Source organism: Rousettus aegyptiacus, unplaced genomic scaffold, assembly GCF_014176215.1.
Source record: "Rousettus aegyptiacus isolate mRouAeg1 unplaced genomic scaffold, mRouAeg1.p scaffold_m13_p_12, whole genome shotgun sequence".
NCBI classification, from domain to species: domain Eukaryota; kingdom Metazoa; phylum Chordata; class Mammalia; order Chiroptera; family Pteropodidae; genus Rousettus; species Rousettus aegyptiacus.
In genome coordinates this window covers 58,288,505-58,309,933 of record NW_023416287.1, presented here as the reverse complement: position 1 = coordinate 58,309,933, position 21,429 = coordinate 58,288,505, and the positions used below count along the sequence as shown (strand labels likewise).

Sequence of the window (21,429 nt, the reverse complement as noted above, 5' to 3'; positions counted from 1 at the left end):
CCTGTACTAGGTTTCAATAAAAGTCTCAGAGATATATATCTTCTAAAGATTATTTACATAAATGCCAAAGAGATGCCTACAAAAATACAGTACCGTTAGTTGTTAACCTAAAAATAAAAGGGCTTTTCAAAGTGAGAGGCAAACAAATGTTTATTTGAGATCCATAAGAATAGCTATTTGGGAATCGTTAATTTAGGCAGAAGCTCAAATAATTTTCTGATTAAGAGACAAAGGCAATGGGTATTTGTGAGAAAGGGAAGGGGAACCATTACATGAATAGAAGAAAGGTGTTTCTATTGGTGCAGATAACATAACATAATGATATTAATTCTAAAGTGTTTTTAATTTCAGTTCAGTAGTTATAATAACTGCTTTTTTGTTATCTTTGCAACGAGTTCTTTGGGATCCGATGTTGTCCTAGGTCCAGTCCAAAGGTTATTTTGCCCTGTTTCTGACATTCCAAGGTGCTGATGATGTGCAAGGCAATTCTTCTGGAATAGCTGCAGCCTCAATTTAAAGTGGCTGTTTATACTATTGTTTCATAGTGTTCTTATCGAGATTGGAACTTTTCTTATTGGTAATCAGAACAATTACCTTTTATTACCTTCGCCTTCCTATTGGCTAGGGTCTGTTTTCATTTACAAATTCAAGAAGAGAGTAAAATGAATTGCAAAATGAGAGTAGTGAATTTAGGCAATTAAATCATCATATTGATAATAAAGGTTTTCGTGGAATCACATGGAAAATTATTTCAATAGTCAATTTTTATTTTGGCCTTGAAGATAATTCAATATCCTTCGAAAATAAGACCTGAGGTTTCTTCTTTGCAAGGCAAATATAACTGCAGTGGTTACTACACATTTTGCACTTGAAGTATTGTGCTAGTCAAGTGCCTTTTTTATTAATAAAAGATGCTAGTCTGGGATACACAGGCAAGCCATTCTAAGAGATTTGCCACATGATGTATCACATGTAGTGCAATGACCAACTGTTCTCAATACATGTTTCTAGACTTGAATTAAAAACTACAGTCCCATTGCTTACTGGCCTTTTGGCTAAAATAAAGTGTAAAAATTACAGTCCCTTAAAAATGATACCTATTTATTAAGTTTTCATTACAAAAGAACATATTCATTAAATTTACTGAAAAATACAAGTAAGCTGAACAATTTTTTATTTGCACATAATTTCCTTTCTTTTATGCATAATTTTTAAAGTTGTAATTATACTAGTTTAAACCTGCACATTATAGCCTATTATGTTAACTACCTGACTATACCTGTAGTGCATTGAGTCTGAAGAGGTGGACTCTTTATGAAAGATTATTTGATGGGAGGAGAAAGTGAAGGAAATTTTGTAAATCCTTAACCCTTTTAGCATCTTTTACATCTATCCCAGAAGAGTTACACCTGTATGGCATTTAAGACCATCCTTTGTCGCGTGAAAAGAAAAGGGGCATAGCTAATTTACACTATCAATTAGTTTCCCCTGGGTAGCTGCAACCACGCGAAAAAGAAAAAATTTAGGCAGTTGGGTTACATATTCGTTTAATAACAAATTTCCAGCGTGTTAACCCAGTATTTACATTTGCTTCAGTTTGTGGGACAGCTTTTCCCCAACAGAGTTTCTCAGTGTCCCCCGGGAAGGGTCTACCAGCTTTTTCTGGTCAAGGTGTGGTGGGACGAGCGCGGAGGCGTTCCCGTCCGCGCAGACGTTGGCAAAGCCTGGAATCAGCGTCGGTGGTCCAAGCCGGACTGGAGCGGGCCAGGGGCGGGGCGTGCGGTGTCGGGGGCGGGGCGTGCGGTGTCGGGGGCGGGCCGAGAGGCCTAGCGCGCGCCATGAGGCCCGCGCGCGGGTCACGTGCTGCACGGGCCTGGCACAAATAACACAGGCGCGCGTGCTCGCGCGGCCAGCGGCACAGAGGGGCGGTGCCACTACCTCGCGGAGTGGTGCCCCGCTCCCTTGTGCTCCGCCCCGTTCCTGGTGCCGGGAGCCGTAAGACCATCCTTCAGCGGGGCTGCGAATCCTGCGTGAGTGCTAGACAGGCTGCTTCATCGACGTGGGGCGAGCAGACGGTTAGCCTGCGGTCGTGGCCCCCATCTCGGCAGGTCTGGGAGCCCGGCTGCCGCATAGGTCAGTTTCCCAGGCCCGGTCCGGTGCGAGCGGATTCTACCCTGCGTAGTGCTCGGGAGAGGTCTGCCCGCGCCTGGTGGGGAGAATACGTCTTCTCTCCCACGCGTCTCCGAGCATAGTCAGAGTCGTTGTGTGGCGATGCTGGCCTCCAAGTCCGAGATCGGTTTCCTGACCCCGCTGGCTGCTTCAGAACTGTAAGGAAGTTAGTTGTTAAAAGTAGCAAGATGTTGGCATTTGTTGCACTTCCACTCGTGATGCCACGACTTCGTGCTGGTGCCACATGCATACCCTACCTAGTCCTCAGCTGCGCGCTTTCTCGGTACTATGATGTGTGCATCGTAACTTTGTTTCCTACTAACGGGAAGGATTGATTCACAGGGGAAGTCACGAGCTGTTCATGTGACCATTCTCAGAGTGGACAGCGTGGTTAATTCAACAAGCATGAAAGACTCAAAGGGATTTAGAAACTATGAAAGATTGCAACTGCACAGTAGAAGCGAGGATTCATTTATTCGGTGGCTCCAATGGCAGGAAGCAATGAAAAGAGTTGTCCTGATTTTGTTAATATTAGCTTTTAGTTGTTAAAATCATCGCTTTATGCAGACTATATTGTGAAATTGAACTGTTGACATTGTGATAGTAAGTTAACAATCAAGGCTGCTGCTTTTCAAGGTTGCAAATTTGGCTGTTAAACGTTTGTGGCTAGTTGGTAATATTAAATTAGCATTAAAGTCAGTGATGTGTTTTCCCCGAAAACTTAAGCCTTACCGTTGTAGTTGATGCATTCCGGATATAGAGTTCGGAATACCCTCAGTTCTTTAAGCCAGCATTTGGAAAATACTTTCTAGATTTGTTTTGTGGGCTAGCAGTGTTCCCGTTCTAACCCTGATATGATGGATTTTTTTTTTAGTCAATGCAGTAGGTATAATTTCTGAAATATTTAGCTGAAAATTTAAAGATCTCTATTAATAACAGAATTGTTACAAAATAGTTACAAAACACACTGTTTTCATCTCCTAGTTCTAAACTAGGGACTCTACAATATGGGGGAAAATGAGAGAAAACTATCACTAACATTCCTTTTTAAAAGTTAACTATCACCTCTTTCTCTCTGGTGGAGCAGCTCTCTTCGTAGCATTGAGCAACTGATATTCAAAATAGGAGGTAACTGATGCAAGTTGAGTAGATTTATCTGAAGCAGTTGTTGGATCTCCATACAGGGTTTTGCTAAGGTCTGTTTATCAGATGACACTTGCTAAATGTCTCATTGTTCACCAGCAGAAATTTGTAGTGGGTGGCTAACCCTTGTCTCTGGAGGCAGCTGTCTCACAGTTATTATTGCAGCAGTATTTACACCTGTAATTCAGAGCAGCTAGCTATTCTTTTTGTAAAAACGTTGCTTCCTACTCTTCTCCCTAAAACAAAGGGAAATGATACTGTTCAGAAGCAACAATTAGGTAGATAGAAGAATACACAGACAACAGTATGGTGGTTACCAGAGGGAAAGAGGGCGGAGAACAGGTAGAAAGGGGCAAGGGGGTCAAATATATGGCAATGGAAGGAGACTTGACTTTTGTGATGAGCATATGATGCAATATACAGATGATGTATTTATAGGACTGTGCACTTGAAACATTTTATTAACCAGTGTCACCCCAAGAAATTTAATACAATTAAAAAAGGGTAATGGAAATAGAAGTGATTATTTTACTCTTCTCACCAACTTAAAAAAATTAAAACATAAAATAAAACCATTTTTTTTTCAGTAATAACATGGTGCAGTGTCTATTAAATCTTGTTTTTATTTTACTTAAAGATACATCTATATATTTAGTCAGATTTTTAAGTTGGGGCAATTTCTTAACTCTTAGAAATCAACCTAACTAATAACATATGGAGGAGAAAGAGTAAGCGAGTGCATGTAAGAAATTTGAAATGATTTGGTACCTTGTCAGTTTTTTCAAGTCAAGCCTGATGAGATGAATTTCATTGATGACTAGTAAATTCTTTCCAGTTCTAGAAAGAGGGCAGGTGTTAGCAGTGTAGGCACCATCTAATGTCAGTCTTACCAGAATTTATTAATGAAGTGTCAAAGAAGATACATTTATGCACTCTGTACAGCATATGTTGATTATTTAATGCCATATAATTATAGGATGTTCTTCATACCTGACTAATAAGATGGGCAAGTGTAACAAGTAATATTTTTAGTAAGAGGTTGTACTAGGTAACTTACTTTATCTGAGTTCTTTGATTCATCAGCCAGCAAATAGGAAATTACTACATAGTGAAAGCAGTCCTTAACTGTACATTTTCCTATCATGTGACAATGGCAAGTAACCACATGTTTTTACTTTTTTTATTTAAGTTTTCATTTAAAGAGAAACTTCTGGCTATATGGTACATAACTGGTCAGTATTATACATTATTTTGGAAGATAATTTTCAAATGTGAAATAATCAAAATGGGAATCATTTAAATACATTTTGTCTAAAATATAAGGATTTTTTGTCATTAAAAGGTAACAAGCAACCTTCTTGTTAGTATTTTTATTATCTAAAATTGGATTTATCTAATTTGTAAACTTCTCTGCCCTTTGCTTTTATGAATCCAACCCGTTTTGAAGTAGTAGTTAATAACTTTCAGAATCAAGTTAAAATTCAAATCAGGGGAGCATGTAAGAGTTTTTGGTTTTTGAAGTAGATAAAATGTATAGAAACATAAGGCTAGTTTAAACAGTTTCATAAAGGAAGGACATGAAGCTTATTTAATTTACACCAATTTTGATAATCATTAAAATTTTCAACTGAATAAAGGTAAAATAAATATCCTGCGAGTAGGATTGTTCTTTTATGTTTTTATGGTATCCAAGTCAGTGTGAGTATGTAATGAACATGAATAAGAGAAGGTAATGTAAATATGTCAAATATAAAGTACATAATAATTATAAACATTTTATATTGATTTCAATGGTTTACCAGCTGGTATGAATTGTTATAATGATAGGCAGTTCTCTATCGTTTCTCCTTCAAAAGAGACGATGTTTTTTATCCGAGCACCAAGTCTTATGGAGGAAGTTAGAGAAAAAGCTTCACTGAATTAAAACTTGATTTTTACTTTAATTTTATATTTTTAAGAGTGAATGGTTCCCAAAATAGACTTTATAATATGTTGTTTCCCTTAGATTGCCATGTTTTGGATATCTAGTTTCAATTAGTAAAGTTTGTTAAAATTAGATTAAGCCATAATTCAGAGGAATTTTCTCAGTGTTCACACATGGATAATAACCAGGATCAGTGGCATTTAAATTTAGAGGCTAATTTGTTTTATGAAATATATAGCATCATTATTATTTCACCCCCAATGAAAAGTTCTAGATTCTGGTTGTGACTTTACTGTCGTAAAACACTCAGCAAGTAATGTTTGTATTTTTCAGTATCTTCATCTCTATAATCAGTATTAGATTAAACATGGATCTGTCTACCAATGTTGAATTTCTAAACCAAAAATGCATTTAGTATCATAAATGTCATAGTTTTATATATACACACATATATGTATCTATTATATCAGAAAACTTACTGGTTGCTAGAAACTAATAAGATTGAGAGCAAAATTTATTTTCTTGGTATTGCCATGTTTACAGTTACTTTAATTTTTAATATTTTCCTCATATCACCAGAAAACCACACTGTTGAGCAGCTAGCTTACTTTGGAATGCAGTGCTAGGCACACTATTGGGTTTTTTTTGTTTGTTTGTTTTTTGTTTTTGAGTTATCAAATTTGAGATTTTATTAATCCCAGGATGGTAGTTGAAATGCTGAATTATCAGAAAAATGATTTGGGCTAATGATCCTCAATTTCTTTTTTCTGTTTTTAAGATTTAGTTTGTAAAATGTATATGTTTGTTCATAATCACATCTAATTTTTCTCACTATTCAAATCCTGGTATATAGTATTTTTTAAACAGTTTATTGTAATATCAATCATAAAATCTGTATCTGAGAATTTAAAAAATAATCAACATAGAGTTGTACCAATTTTTGAATAATTAGACTTCTTTTGGCTTTTTCAATAGTACAGATACTAGTTGGCAATTGAGAACCACAGTTCAGATGCTTCCTGACCTTATTTTTTAATTGCAGTAAAATACACATAAAATTACCTTTTAATCTATTTTTAAGTGTACTAGTCAGTGGCATTAAGTACGTTCATGTTTTTGTGTAACCATCGCTATCCATCTCTAGAACGTTTTCATCTTTCCAAACAGAAACTCTTCTCATTAAACTTTTAACTCCCTTTTCTCTTCCTCAGCTTCTTCTAGTAACCACCACCCTACTTTCTGTTGTATGAATTTGTCTACCCTAGATACCTCATAGAATAGTGGAATAGTCTATCTATTCTTTTGTTTATGGTTTATTTCACGTAGCATAATGTGTTTATAGTTCATGTTGTAATTTCATTCCATTTTAAGGCTGAGTAATATTTCATTGTGTGTATATGGGTATATGTGTGTATGTATATATACATATACCACATTTTGTTTTTCTCTTTATCTATAACTGGACACTTAGATTGCTTCCACCGCTAAGCTATTGTGAAGAATGCTACTATGAACATGGGTGTGCAAATATCTCTTTGAGTTCCTGCTTTCAATTCTTTTGGGCATATAACTAGGAATAGAATTGTATATCGTGATGATTGTATGTTTAATATTTGATCAACTGCTATACTTTACTGACATTTTATGAAATCCAGTTAAGTGTTATATGTATGATTGAATAAAGTCGCCCAAGATTCTTTGAATTTTAACTTTTGAAATACCTTTAACCCATTTCCCATTTGCCCCTAGAATACTTGCCAGCAGTGCTTGTGGCTGCAGCGTTTACCATGAAATTACTTGCAGATTAGTCCTAATCTTACCCCCAAATTTTGCCATGAAATATCTCACTTTTATTATTATTTTTGCATTGCTTTAGTATATCCATCTTTGGAAGTAAATAACATCAATCTATTTATAGCATTCTATTTTTAGTAGTGGTATTTCCTTTTATAAGATATGGTAATTCTCGATGGCTGAAAATGTCAAACCCTAGAAAACATAGCATTCCTAAGTGTGATGTTAACATTGTTCTCGAACAGTTGTTAGCCAGAGATTCATTTGATGAATTCGATTTATGCGTACATTTGTTACATTAGGATTAGAGACAGGTTCTGCTTAGAGACAGGGGGAAGACAGGTTCTATCTTCCCCCTCCCCCTTACCCTCTGGTAGCCACTAGTCTATTGTCCATGTCCATGAGTCTGTTCTCTTTGTCTGTTTTTTTTTGTTGTTGTTGCTTTTAGGTTTATATCCTACATATAAGTGATATCATGTGATTTTCAACTTTTTGTGTTGGGCTTATTTCACTTAGCGTGATTATCTCGAGGTCCATCCATGTTGTTGAAAATGGCAGTATGTCATTTCTTCTTATGTCTGAGTAATATTCCATTGTATATATGTACCACAGCTTCTTTAGCCAATCATCTAGCATAGGACACTTTGGTTGCTTCCATGTCTTGGCTACTGTGAATAATGCTGCTATGAATATCGGTGTGCAAATATCTTTTTGGATATGGGTTTTCAAGTCTTTGAGGTAAATACCCAGTAGAGGGTTTGCTGGATCATATGGTAGATCAATTCTTAGTCCAGTTGGACTAATGTGTCATTCAAAGATGTTATTTCCTTATTGATTTTCTGTTTGGGTGATCTGTCCATATCCCACAGTGAGGTATTTGGGTCCCCTCCTATAATAGTGTTTTGGTCTGTTTCTCCCTTTATGAAGCTCAATTTTTTTGTCTAGTTATTTCCTTGAAAACATTCCTTTGGCCATTAAAATCTCATTAGTTAACCTGAAAAACAGCTTGGAATTGCACAAGTGTGAAAAGAGCAGTTGAAAAAATTCATAAAGTGATTATGAAAAATACTGTGTATGCTGATAGGATATGGCTCAAATCTATTCTGATCAGCTGCATTAGGGGGTTGCTTGTCTTTTTCATTTGGCTTAAATATCAGACAACGCATTTTTCTGAACTAAGCTCTCCTGATTCCAAAAGAATGTTTTAAAAAATCTGTTCAGTGTGAATTTGAATTATTTCATTTTGTATCTTTTCTAGAGTTAACTGTTAATTACAGAAATTAAATAGTTTATAAATTAAGGATGCATCGTGTTAAATATCAATAATCTTAAATAATCCTAGAGCGTGTATTTTTAAAATTTCTTTTTTAGTGTTTATTTCTTGTGGCATATAAGAAAAAAACTTCATTAATTTTTTTGTCAGTAGGTAAAGGTGTACCATTCATATTAAACATGTTCCTTTACATTTCTTTTCTTTTTTTTTTTTTTTACATGTAAAGGTTCCTTTACATGATCCTTCTACAGGGAAAACCTGATTGCTTTGTTCTCGAAGAACCAAGAACTAAGTCCCATCCATTAATCCATCTGTCTTTCTGTCCATTGAATTAATATTTAATTGCCTGCTGTGTTCTAGGCACCTTGCTAGGTACTAGGGATATTGTGGGTGAAAATAATAGATGTGGACTCTTTTTCTAATTCAGTTTACAGAATAGTATAGGAAGAGGCAAAGAAATGACCACAGGCTGACATGTTGTGGCAAAAAAACCAAAAAAACCCCAAAAAAACAGGAACCATGTAGTTGAGGGTGGGGGTGAGAGGGCAAGTCGGGTACCTTCAGAAATGTAGATAGTAATTTGTATGTATACTTGTCTTCCTGACAACATTTATAAGTTCTCCTGGCGGCCTGGTTGTATTCATTAGTGCGTCATCAAAGTTTAGGACAATACCTAGAATGTAGTAGGCCCTCAGTTAGGTATTGATTAATCTCCTTGCATGATAATAGTAATAAGGAAGGTATTATAGAGGTCCTTTATTATAATGATGAGATGTCTAGGAACTTGGTTTTATCAATTATCCTATGGTAAAACTGGTTTTGTTATATGTTGTAATGTAAAGTCACAGAACCTATCCATGACGCTGAATTAGAACTTCCTTACCTGCATAAGAAACGGCAGCTTCTTGTGGTTGTTACATTGGATACCTTCCCAGCTCACACTTAGATGCCCACCTAAAGAATAAGGTTTTAGATACTAGTGATACTAAGTGGATGTTCTAAATATTGAGGTCTGCACAAACAGTAGTGGGCTTTTAGTAATAATGGTTCTTGGATGGAGAAATTGTGATGAATATTTTTATGCCTTGGTTTGGAACATTTTTATTTTTTAAGAACTTTTTAAGATTTTATTTGAGCCTGACTGAAGACATGCCAGAGAGCAAGATCTCAAATGCTCCTGGAACATTTTCTTAGTAGATTTTTTTGGGTATAGCTGAAAGGAACATAGAGATCATTATACAATATAATTTTAGGATGTTCACTTGGTTTTTAAATAACAGGTATTTTTGGAGTTGTGCTATTTTAACTGGGTGTTAGAACCACTAGGAAATTATTTTGCTATAAAAATGTATTTTTATTATTTTCTGCTCCAAAAAGATGACTTGTTTATGGAAGTAAGTTTTAAATATATACATGATTTTATAAATTCGTTTCTAAGGGGATATAGGAGAAAGTGTCGATCCCTTCCTATTTCTTCCACTCCTTTTTTTAAATAATAGAAATTGATAAAGGAAAAGTATCAAAAATAACTGTTTGCATTTTGGAATTTATCCTCAAGGTATTGCTTATTGAAATAAGTCCTAAGTTTTAACAGTTGGCGAACCTTTAGAGTTGGCTCAGTCCGCAGATAGACTAGTTTTGATGGACAAGATGTTAAATTGCTTTGAAAAGGAGAGAATGTCCAAATTGCTTTAAGAATATTCTGTAATCAAACAGGCACCAGTGTTAAAATGGATACCTGTGGGATTTAGGCGTAGAGCAACAAGAGTTTTGTTTTATTTTTCTATTGGTGAAACTTAACTGGCCTTGTTCCCCTCTTAATTTTAAAATAAAACAATATATTTTATTTACATCTGTTACCCCTCTCCCACCCCTTATCCTGCCTTATAGTAAGAATCCTGTCTTCTGTTCAGGTACGGAAGAATCTGTTTCTTTTCTTAGGAAAATGGCAGCCATCTTGGGCTTTTCATCTGCCTACTTCAGTCTCCTCTAGGATCTTGTTCAGTCCCTCCCTTGTTCCTCCTTTCTCCTGTATTTCAAGCTTTCCCTCTCTTTTGGGTATCTTAAGGGAGTCTGGTGCGCTCCTCCCTGTTAGCTCACTTTAACTCCTCAATTTATCCAGATCTGTTTTTTTCTGTTATTTCCATTGAAAGTATTCTTGAGTTCATCAGTGACCTCCTACTTGCCAAACCTTTTTTTGGCAAACCTTAGCATTTGCAGTCTTGTCCTTGCCTTTCCTTTGGCATTTCACAGCCTTCATACCCCCATGAAACATTCTTCTCTTGGTTTCAGTACTACCACCCTCTTCTGTCTTCCTCTCCACCCTTAGTCTTTGCCACGTGTAGTCACTGGACTCTTTCCCTTTAAATGTTAGTATTCTCCTAGGGAGGGGTCTTATTTACCACTGAGACTTTAAAGACCATTGATATGCTGATAACTCCCACCATTTGAATTCTAGCCTTCCATAGCATTCTCATGTTCAGGCTGGTGTTAGCCAATTGCTTATTTTGCTCTCCATTTTCTTTGGGAACCTCGAACTCTACATGAGCAAAATGGAATCATATTCAAGATTGTTTTCTAATAGGTGTCCAGGTTAGAAATCTTTTTCACCCTGCTGGTCTTGGTGAATTCCTCCTTTTTCAAGTCCGAGCTTAAATTTCACTTTCTCCGTGATTCCTTCCATAACTAATGTAGGTGAATTGCTAGTAACTCGCTTCTCTGTACAGCCACTGTTCCATGTATGTTACTATACTTGGCACATGTTGGTATGATTATTTGCATATTTGTCCTGTTTCTGAGGTGAAGGGACTGTGTTGTCCATCATTGTAACTCTAGTGCCTATAGCTAAACCTGTCATAGGCACTCAAACATTTGTTGAATAAATTTTAATCCAAATCCAGCATTTATGAACAATTGTCATGGCTAATATATTACAATGGATTGTTTAAATAGATGATAGATGAAATTGAACTTAAAAAAAAAAAAAAACCCTTGTATCCTGTAAACCCAATGTGGTAAGAACTCAAGGATAATATTATTTAAAAAGCTTCTAGTATGTTTCAAAGATACTTCAAATATTCTTTGATTCTTAAAAAGCATGAAATAAGATATTAAGTGAAATCTTTTTGTGTAATATGCCAGCAAATCTAGACTCCTTGTTTAATGTATTTGTCCAATTAAAAATATAAAGTCACTGGTGATAAAATGTCTTTAATTTGACTTAAAGATTTGTTATCTTTAACTTATCTTATTATAAATTAATGCTTTTATGTTGTAAGAAATCTAGAAAATACAACTGTCAAAAGAAGACATTTAAAACCATAATTTTACTGCAAGGAGTAAACATTGTTATTATCCTGATATATTTTTCCACTTTTTCTTTGTAACTACATAGAACATATATAGAGATAATGGTATATTGAAACTGTGAGACCTAACAATATATTGCAATTCCATAGTTTTAGAAATTCTTTCACAACCTTTTTAATGGTTTCATAGTATTCAGTTATATGAACAAACTTTTATTAATGGCATTCTTTAATTTTTGCTTTATAAAAGTACCACAATGAGTATAAATATCGTTAAACTTTTAAAAGGATTAGTCAGATGTTTTATCTTAATAAATACGCACATAAATGAATGCAGAGGTGATTAGTATAAAAGCTGATCAACAAGCTATGTGAAGAAAGGGTGTTGTGGCCACTCTTCATTAGATGAAGGCTCCCAGGAAATATATACTGAAAATAAGACTCTCGATCAGGTCTGGATTTGGTTACCTCCTGCTTTCCCAGTTTATATGAGCCCTTTCAAGTCAGCATGGCTTTGAGCGAGTGTGCTGGGAACAAGGGCTTACAGTTTGCTTATTTGGTAGGCCTATAAGAAGACCAGCTTTTGGGCCCCTCGCTGGCAAGAGTTTGGAGGGGTGGGGAGTAGGTTGCTTCTGAGATGAGGCCAACCTCTACTTCCCAGGGATAGGTGGAAGCTGAACACTTCAGGGGGTGAAATGGGTATCCTCAGCTGATCAGGCAACAGATCATGGGGCACAGGAATGGGATTACACAAAACCTAAACAAACCAATAATGATTAGAGCTCGACCAGTCACACAGCTAAATTTTGGGTATCTCCTATCACTTTGGGGATCTCCTTCTTTAATATCCTGTATCTCACAACTTCCTTTCTTGGTTTATGAATTTTGGTGGACCATATCCTCTAACACTAGTTTCCTGAGAAATGTGTGGGGAAATAAGTTTGCATCCTTGCGTGTCTAAAAATTTTTTTATTCTTACCCCTACTTTTGATTGTCTGGTTATAGAGTTTTGGTTTGGAATAATTTTTTTCTACAACTTTCGGGTATTGTGTTATTGTCTTTTAGCTGTTGAGGTTGAGGAGCCAGTTATTCTGATTCCTGCTTCTTTGTTTATTTCCTTATTTTTCCTTCTCTGAAAACTTATAGGATCTTCCTTGTCTCCAAGGTTCTAAAATTTTGTGATGACATGCCTTGATAGGGGGCTGGGGGTGTCTCTTTTTGTCTATAGTTTCTAGAATCGTTGGGCTTTCTTTTTCTGTGAAATTTTCTTGCATTATTTATTTCTTCCCTCTCTATTTTCTTTTTCTAGAATTTCTGTTATTTGGAAGTTCAACTTTATGGACCAGTACTCTTAATTCTCTTATATTTTCTCTCATTTTCTTAACTTTATTTTTTAGGACATATTCTTAACCTTATTTTCCAACTCTTTTATTGAGCTTTTTCCTTTTACTATCATTTTAATATCCAAATATCTTCTTTCTACAGTTTTATCATATCTTACATTTTATTATGACATCTCGTTTTTGCTGCAGGAGATATTTTTTACTCTCTGTGGATATTAGAGAGTAATAATCCTCTAAATAATTTGTTTTCTGCAGGTTCCTTTTTTTTTGCCTTTTTGCTTGAGTTTGGTCCCTGCCTTTCATATTTTAGAGACTTTATTAAGATATTTTGCCTTCCTTGACTCTTGGTTCTTGTTTAAGAATGGAGAACTAGAAAATTGATTAGAAACTACAAAAGTAGGTTAGCCTTATTGACTGCTAACTTCATTATAAGGCTAATCTAGCTTGGCCACTTGTTGGGAGTTTCTGGTATCTTCTTAAAATCCATTCCCCATTAGGGATTATAACTAGTTTTGTCTCCTGCTGGAGGTGGTGTCTGGATACCAGCATTAAGAAAGCTGATTAGAATCTACAGCAGTGCCACCCTGAACGTGCCCAATCTCGTTTGATCTCAGAAACTAAGCAGGGTCGGGCCTGGTTAGTACTTGAATGGGAGACTTAGGAATACCAGGTACTGTAGGTGTGAAAAAAAAAAAAGGGATTAGGGAAGAGGGCTTCAGGTTATGGTGCTCACTATGCATAGATGGCTATATTTTGAAACCATGCTTTTAATTCTGTCTTCCATCCTCCAGTGTATAGACCATTTCTCTTAGTTCCTCTAGAGCAGTGGTCCCCAACCTTTCTGGCACCAGGAACTGGTGCTCCTTTGAGAATCTAATGCCTGATGGTCTGACGTGGAGTGAGGTGGCGATGCTAGCTCTGGGGATCAGCTGCAAATACAGATGAAGCTTTGCTCGCTCACCTGCTATGCGGCCTGGTTCCTGGTACTAGTCCATGGCCCAGGGGGCTGGAGACCTCTGCTCTAGAGGATGTACTTAACCTGACCCCTGTTGAGGGACATGGACTTGTTTCTACTCTTTTCACTATTGTATATAATACAATCTTTATGAACATGCTTAGAAAATAACCTTGTGTAAACATTTCTGTAGAATAGATTTCTAGAAATAGTGCTATTTGGCAAAGAATTGTGTACATGTATTTTTTCATTTTTTTACTGCAAAATATGCATAATGTACAATTTACCATCTTAAACATTTTTAAGTGTACAGTTCAATGGTATTAAATGTGTTTATAATATTGTGCAATCATCACCACCATCCATCTCTATAACTCCATTCATTTGTAAACGGAAACTCTGCCTGATAAACAATAAACTCCCCATTTCCCTTTTCCCTAAGTCCCTGGCAACCACCATTTAACTTTCTGTCTCTATAATTTTGACTACTCACACTATAAATAATACAGTATTTTTTGTTTCTAACTTATTTACTTAGCTTAATATCATCATGATTCATCCATGTTGTAGCATATTGCAGTTTTTCTTGCTTTTTTAAGGGTAAATAACACTCCATTGTGTGTGTGTGTGTGTATTTTGCTTTTCCATCTGTTGATAGATATTACTGGACCATGGTAATTTTTATTTTTTTTAGGAATTACTGTGTTTTCCACAGTGGCTGTATCATTTTACATTCCGACCAGTAGTGCACGAAGGTTCCATTGTTTTCACATTTTGCCAACTTACTATTTTTTTTTTTTGATAGTAGATATCCTAATGGGCAGGAGGTTGTAGTATCTCATTGTGGTTTTGATTTGCAGTTCCTTAATAATTAGTGATGTTAAGCAGCTTTTCATCTGTTTATTGGCCATTCGTATATATCTTTGGAGAAATATCTGTTCAAGTAATTTGCCCATTTTTGAATCAGGTTGCTTGTTTATTTGTTGTATTTTACAAGTTCTTTATATACTTTAACATATGTGATTTACAAATATTTTCTTTCATTTTATGGATTGCCTATTATCTTGGTGTATATAGTGTCTTTCAATGTGCAAAATTTTCAACTATTCGTGATATCCAATTTATCTATTTTGCTTTTGTTACCTGTGACTTTGGTGTTGTATCCAAGAAATCATTGCCAAATTCAGTGTCATGAAGATTTTGTCCTATGTTTTTTTTTCTAAGAGTTTTATTGTTTTAAGGGCTTACATTTAGGTCTTTGATCTGTTTAAATGTCATATACAGTGTTAGATAAGTGTCCAACTTCATTCTTTTGCATGTGAATATCCAGTTTTCCCAGTTTTACCATTTGTTGAAAAGACTACCCTTTCCCCCACTGAATGGTCACGGCACCCTTGTCAAACATTATATGATCATACATGTGCGAGTTTATTTCCAGCTTCTCTGTGCTAGTCTGTTAGTCCGTATTTCTATCTTTATGCTAGTACCCAACCATCTTGATTACTATAGCTTTGTGGTAAGTTTTGAAATCAGGAAAAGTGAGTCTTCTAGCTTTGTTCTTTTTCAAGATTGTTTTGGCTATTTGGAGTCCCTTGAGATTCCATATGAATTTTGAGATGGTTTTTTCTATTTCTGCAAAAACACATTGGAATTTTGATAGGGATTGTAATGAATCTGTAGCTAACTTTGGATAATATTGACATTTTAACTATGTTAAGTCTTCCAGTCTATGAATATGGGATGCATTTCTATTTATCTTTAATTTCTTTCAGCAGTGTTTTGTAGTTCTTATTGTACAAGTCTTTTACCTCCTTGGTTAATTCCTAAGTATTTTATTCTTTTTGATCCTATTGTAAATGGAATCATTTTGGCAATTTCCTTTTAGATTGTTAATATATAGAAATGCAGCTTGCTTTTTTTTGTATTAGCTTTGTGTCCTGCTACTTTGCTGAATTCATTTATTTCAAACAGATTTGTTTTGTTTTGTTTTTTGTTTTGTTTTTTGATGTGGAATCTTTAGGGTTTTCTGCATATAAGATCATATCATCTAGAAAAAGATAATTTTACCTTGGTTTATTGTGTTGAGTCCTGTTTATATACTTAGTTATATTCTGTATGGTTATTCTGTCCATTATTGTGAGTGGGGTATTGAAGTTTTAAACTATTATTGTGGAACTATTCAGTTCTGTTTTTGCTTTATATATTTTGATGATCTGTTTGAGGTATGTAAATGTTTGTAATTGTTATATATTCCTATTGCGTTGAAACTTTTATTAATACACAATGTCCTTCATCTCTTGTAAACTTTAAAACCTTGTCTGTTGGTGTAGTCATCCCTGCACTCTTGGTTATCTTTGCATGGAATGCCTTTTTCCATCCTTTCACTTTCAGTGTCTGGTGTCTTTGGGTCTAAAGTGGTCTGTTCTGTGTAGCAAATAGTTGGATCGTGTGTTTTTATTCATTCTTCCAATTTCTGTCTTTGATTGTAAAGCTTAACCATTTACATTTAAAGTAATTACTGATAAGGAGGGACTTCTGTCCTTTATTATGTCATTTGTCTTATCACTTTTTCGTTTCTCATTCCTTGTATTTCTTCTTTTGTGATTGGTTTTTCTGTACTGAAATGTCAAAATTCCTTTCTCATTTCCTTTTGTGTACATTCTATAACTGTTTTCTTTGTGGTTTCCATGTGGATTACTTTCAGCATCCTAAAATGACACTTTAGTTTGAATTTACACCAGCATACAAACACTCTGCTCCTTTACTGCTCTGTCCTCTCCTCTTTTGGTGGTTGTCACAAAATTTTATCTTTGTACTGTTATGGGTGGACAATTTTCCAGTAAGCCAGTATTAAATATTTACTTCTGATTCTGTTAACCAGGGTGTGGTAATCTGATCAAGGAGATGCTGTTAACCAGGGTAATCTGATCAAGGAGATGCTAACGGCCAACTGATAACCAGGCTGTGGTGATCTGCTCAGGGATGTGCTGGTGGCTATATAAACTGCCTCTTCTGGGAGCGCGGGGCTGATCTCTTCTAACCCTGCGTGGTAGAGAGTCAGTTGCCGGCCGGCTAATAAAGGCTCACAATTCATCTCGATTGGCTCCGTGGGTCTTGGATTTGATTGCACCACAACAGTACATGGTATACACCAAACCATAAACCAATAATTTTTTAAAATTATATATAAAACAAGATTTGGAGTTACAAACCAAAGTTACAGTAATACTAGCTTTTAGACTGTCAAATATAAGAAATGCTCAAACCTGTAGAGAATATTTATAATAATTTATTTTGAGCCAAACTGATGACATTGCTAGGAAGCTAGCTGAAATGCTCCAGATAATGTAAGTTTTGCAGTTTCTTTTATCTTTACACAAAGTGGAGATTGCAAGGTTCAGGATAATTAACAAGATTTTAGGCTCCCTTTGAGGGTGGTTATGCCTTTGAGGGATCTAGAAAAGAGGATTACTTCTAGCATATCAAAGATGTGTTCACCTAGAAGCATCAGAACAGTTGACAAGGCTTGCTTAAAAACCTTTTATTAAGAAAGTTAATAGGCACACCATAACCTCGTCAGTTAGGAATACAGTCAGATCACTAATAAATCTAACCTAAAGTAAGGTTACTTTAGGTTAGATTTATTAAAGTGCCTTTTTTTTTTGTCAATAAGACTAATAAACTAATACATTAAAAAGTCATGCAGAAAACAAAAAGTACAGTTAAAAACTGATATTACAATAATACCGTCTTTGTGATTGCTCATGTATTTACCTTTTTGAAATCTTTTTTTCTCCATATGGCTTTGAGTTACTGTCTAGTGTCCTCTCATTTTATGTTGCAGGACTCCTTTGAGCATTTCTTTCTGGGGCAGGTTTGTGATAATGAATTCCTTCAGCTTTTGTTTTTCTGGGAATGTCTTAATTTTATCTCAGTTTGAGAGACAGTTTCGTTGGATATAGAATTCTTGCTTCTTTTCTGTTAAGACTTTTATCAGCCCACTGTCTCCTGGACTCCATAGTTTCTGATGAGCAATCTACTGATAACCTTATTGGGAATCGCTTGTTTGTGATATACTTCTCTCTTGCTGCTTTCAAGATTCTTTATTTTTGTTGTTTGACACTTTGATTACAGTGTGTCTTGGTGTGTATCCCTTTTGCGTTCAACATACTTGAAGTTTGTTGAGATTCTTGGATGTATTCATGTTTTGTATCATATTTTTGAAGTTTTCAGCCAGTATTTCTCAAAATATTCTCTCTACCTCTCCCTCCCTCCCCCCCTCCCTCCCCCTCCCTCTCTCTCTCTCTCTCTCTCTCTCTCTCTCTCTCTCTCTCTCTTTCTTCCTCCTCCCTCCCCCTCCTCTCTCTTCTCTCTTCATCAGGGACTCCATAATGCATATGTTAGTCTTCTTAATGATGTCCCAGAGGTCTCTTTAGGCTCTGTTCACTTTCCTTAAATCTTTTTTTTTTTTTTTTCTCTGTTCCTTGGGTTCAGTAACTTCTATTGTCCTGTCTTCAAGTTTGCTTATTCTTCTGCCTGCTCAGATCTGTCTTTGACTTTTTCTAGTGAATTTTTCATTTCAGTTATTGTATTTTCAGCTCCAGAATTTCTTTTTGGTTTCTTTTTAGGTTTTCTTCTAATTGATAACCCATTTCATACATCATTTTCTTGACTTTCTTCTCATCTTCCTTTAGTTCTTTGAGCATCTTTAAGATAGTTGTATTAAATTTGTCTAGTATATCTGCCGTCAGGTCTTTTCAGGGACAGTTCTATTGATTTATTTTTTCCTTTGAATGGACCATGCATTCATGTATCTTTTTTTTTTTTTCTTTGCCTTAAGATTTTTTTTTTTTTTTTTTTTTTTTTTTGTGGGAGAAGTACTGGGCATTTGAATCTAATAATGTGGTGGCATTATTTTCTCCCTTCCTCAGGATTTTTTTTTTTTTGTATTGATGTAGTCTGTCTTGTGCCAACGGTCAGCCTGAAATATAAATTTAAGATCTACACAGGTTTTTCCTGAGCTTTTCTCTGGGCATGAACAGTCACATTCTGATTTCCCCTATATATGCAGTTGCTTTGAATGTTCTAGTTTTTAATGTCCGGCTTTTAAAAGGGGGAAAAGGAGAAAAATGGTGGAGGGGAGGATATAAAAAAGAACTCTAGCCCTGTAACTTCCTTAGCCAGTCTCTTCAGTGGGAGAGGGAGGAGCTTATAACAATGGCTGCCCACCTCTTTTTCTGCATCTGTGACCAGAAGCAGCAATCAGTGATCAGAACAGAGATCTCTGATATTTGGAAGGCAAGGTTCTTTTTGCTAATTCTTGCTCACACAGGCCACTTTAGGAAAACTGTAGCTGCCAGCTGTGTGGCTAGGGTGGAGGATGAATAGTTGTTTCTGAGCCAAGAGCTGAAATTGACCAAAATTAGTTATAAATTTACCTTTCAAGTCTTTCCCAGGTAGTTGTATTAGATTTTGCCAGTGAATTTGTTGCCTAGGTGGGGAGAAAGATTCCTGGTGCTTCTTCCACTGCTGTCTTCCCAGAATCCTCCTTACGTGTTTGTGTATTTTGGAATTTATTTGACATTATCAAATTGTTGTCTCATCCCTTGCAATATATGAAAATGTAATTGCTGCATTTATATTCATATTAGCAGTTTATCAGTGTGTATTTCCTGTCCATACAACCATTGCGTGTTTAATCTTTTTAAACTTTTTTCTTATCTGGAATGCAAAAATATCCTTTGTGCTTGACATATTTGTATTCGATTATTAAGAATGAAATTTGTATTTTTGGGGGGATTGCTATTCATACACATTGACATAAATGCTTTAGATTTGTATGTAGTCTTCTATATTTGTTTTGGAGCTTGGTAAGAAAATATGAAAGAAAATTTATAATGATAGTCACTCCAAGATATTTATCAAAATTTTAGAATTTATCAAAAATTTAGAATTTTTTGTTTTGCACAGGTTTTGAATATTAATTGATATATCAGTCTTTTAATATTTTTTAGAGTGGCCATATTTTAACTTTATGTCTCATTATTATTATAATAACTGTCAAATATTTTGTATTTGAAAGAATGTTTTTATAGACATACTCTTAAAATAGCTCATGATATTGGTTTTATTTTGAAGATGAGGACACAGAGGCTTTGAGGCATTAAGTATCTTAGTACACTAGACATTTATAATTAACTATAAATGTCTAGTGTATATTGATAAATACAAAGGGTAGGGAGTCTGTCTGGGTCGAGTTTTGGCCCTGTAACTGATTTATTTAATCAGTCCTTGGTGTCTATCTCATTAGCTGCCAAATCAAGTTCATTCTTTTTCCTTTTTGTATTAGCAGGTAACATCTGATAGCTAATTATATTCTTAAGATAATAGTAACATTAGTGCTTTTTTAAATCTAGAAATGAATACAGAAGCAGAACAGCAGCTTCTCCACCATGCCAGAAATGGCAATGCAGAAGAAGTAAGGCAGCTGTTAGAAACTGTGGAAAGGAATGAAGTAATTGCTGACATTAATTGCAAAGGTAAGTTTTGAATGGATTTTTTTGCTTTCTCTTGCTCTGCTTATGCACTTTATCTTATCTGTCCTACTCTATCATTTATTTAGCACTAATATTTGTGATTTTGTGATTTTGGTTGCATTAAATCTCTATTTCTTATCCTAGAAAGGACCCCCAAAAGAGTGAGTAAAATGCTTCTCCTCATTCCCTATAAGTCAGAGAAATTAAGATCTAGTCTTAAAACTGCATGGATCCTAAACCTGATGACCTACAAGAGTATCCCTGAACCCACAAGATGCATGTTACAAAATTTTTTCTTCTCAAAGACTTTGTAATTGAACTAGCAGGATTGAATGTTTATAGACATCATGTGAGGTACCTTAGAGATAGGGTCAGTCAGGATCCTTCCCTACTAATCTTAATAGATCAGACTAATCTACATTATACATGCGGTAACAGAGTATGGAAGTGCAGGTGACGCTGGAGAGGGGCAGAAGCCCAAAAAGGGACCTCTACCCAGAGCTCCAGTGACCAGATTTTTGTCTTATGCCCCAAGAAAGAACTCAAGGGCAAAATGAACAGCAAGTGGGAAAATTCAAGGTTTATTAAAACAAAAGTACACACACAAGAGGGGGGTGTGGGCCAACTCAGAGAGAGGGAGAGGTTGTCTGGATTTTGACCTTTTGTTCTTGGAGCCAGGGCCTGGAAGCATGGTACTGACCTATCCTTGTCTCCTCCCAGTAGGCGGAAAGCTTGGTTTTCTCCTCTTCCTTCCTTACATGGTGTTTCTGGAACTGTCATGGCATCCAGTGGCTGATGGGAGCTGCAGTATATGCAGTGCTAATGAGATTACAAAGATACTATATTTAGCCAAAGATGGTGTCTAAGCTGGAAAAGACCAGTTTTAGCTTGTCTCCTCTTGCCCGGGCTAACACAGGAGGAGGTCTGAAGAAAGGAAAAACATTTCCAGAGCTATATCCTGGAGGGAAAGGAGCCATCCCTGGG

The 21,429-nt window shown here is 35.7% G+C and overlaps 1 protein-coding gene and 1 pseudogene across 3 annotated transcripts in view; both read left to right on the top strand.

Moving 5' to 3' along the window:
- The first annotated feature begins 1,905 nt into the window (after window positions 1-1,905).
- OSBPL1A (oxysterol binding protein like 1A) overlaps window positions 1,906-21,429 on the top strand; it is a 178,137-nt gene continuing 158,613 nt past the window's right edge. Inside the window, exons 1-2 of one of the 3 annotated variants that reach the window (XM_036229911.1) lie at window positions 1,906-2,133; window positions 20,326-20,448. In XM_036229911.1, coding sequence (XP_036085804.1) covers window positions 20,328-20,448 — 121 coding nt within the window. In that variant the 5' untranslated portion in view covers window positions 1,906-2,133; window positions 20,326-20,327. Of the gene's footprint in view, window positions 2,134-2,191; window positions 2,328-20,325; window positions 20,449-21,429 lie in introns of those variants that run through there. The other 2 variants (XM_036229912.1, XM_036229914.1) reach the window with 2 other exon arrangements.
- Window positions 13,521-13,636, top strand: LOC118610644 (annotated as a pseudogene).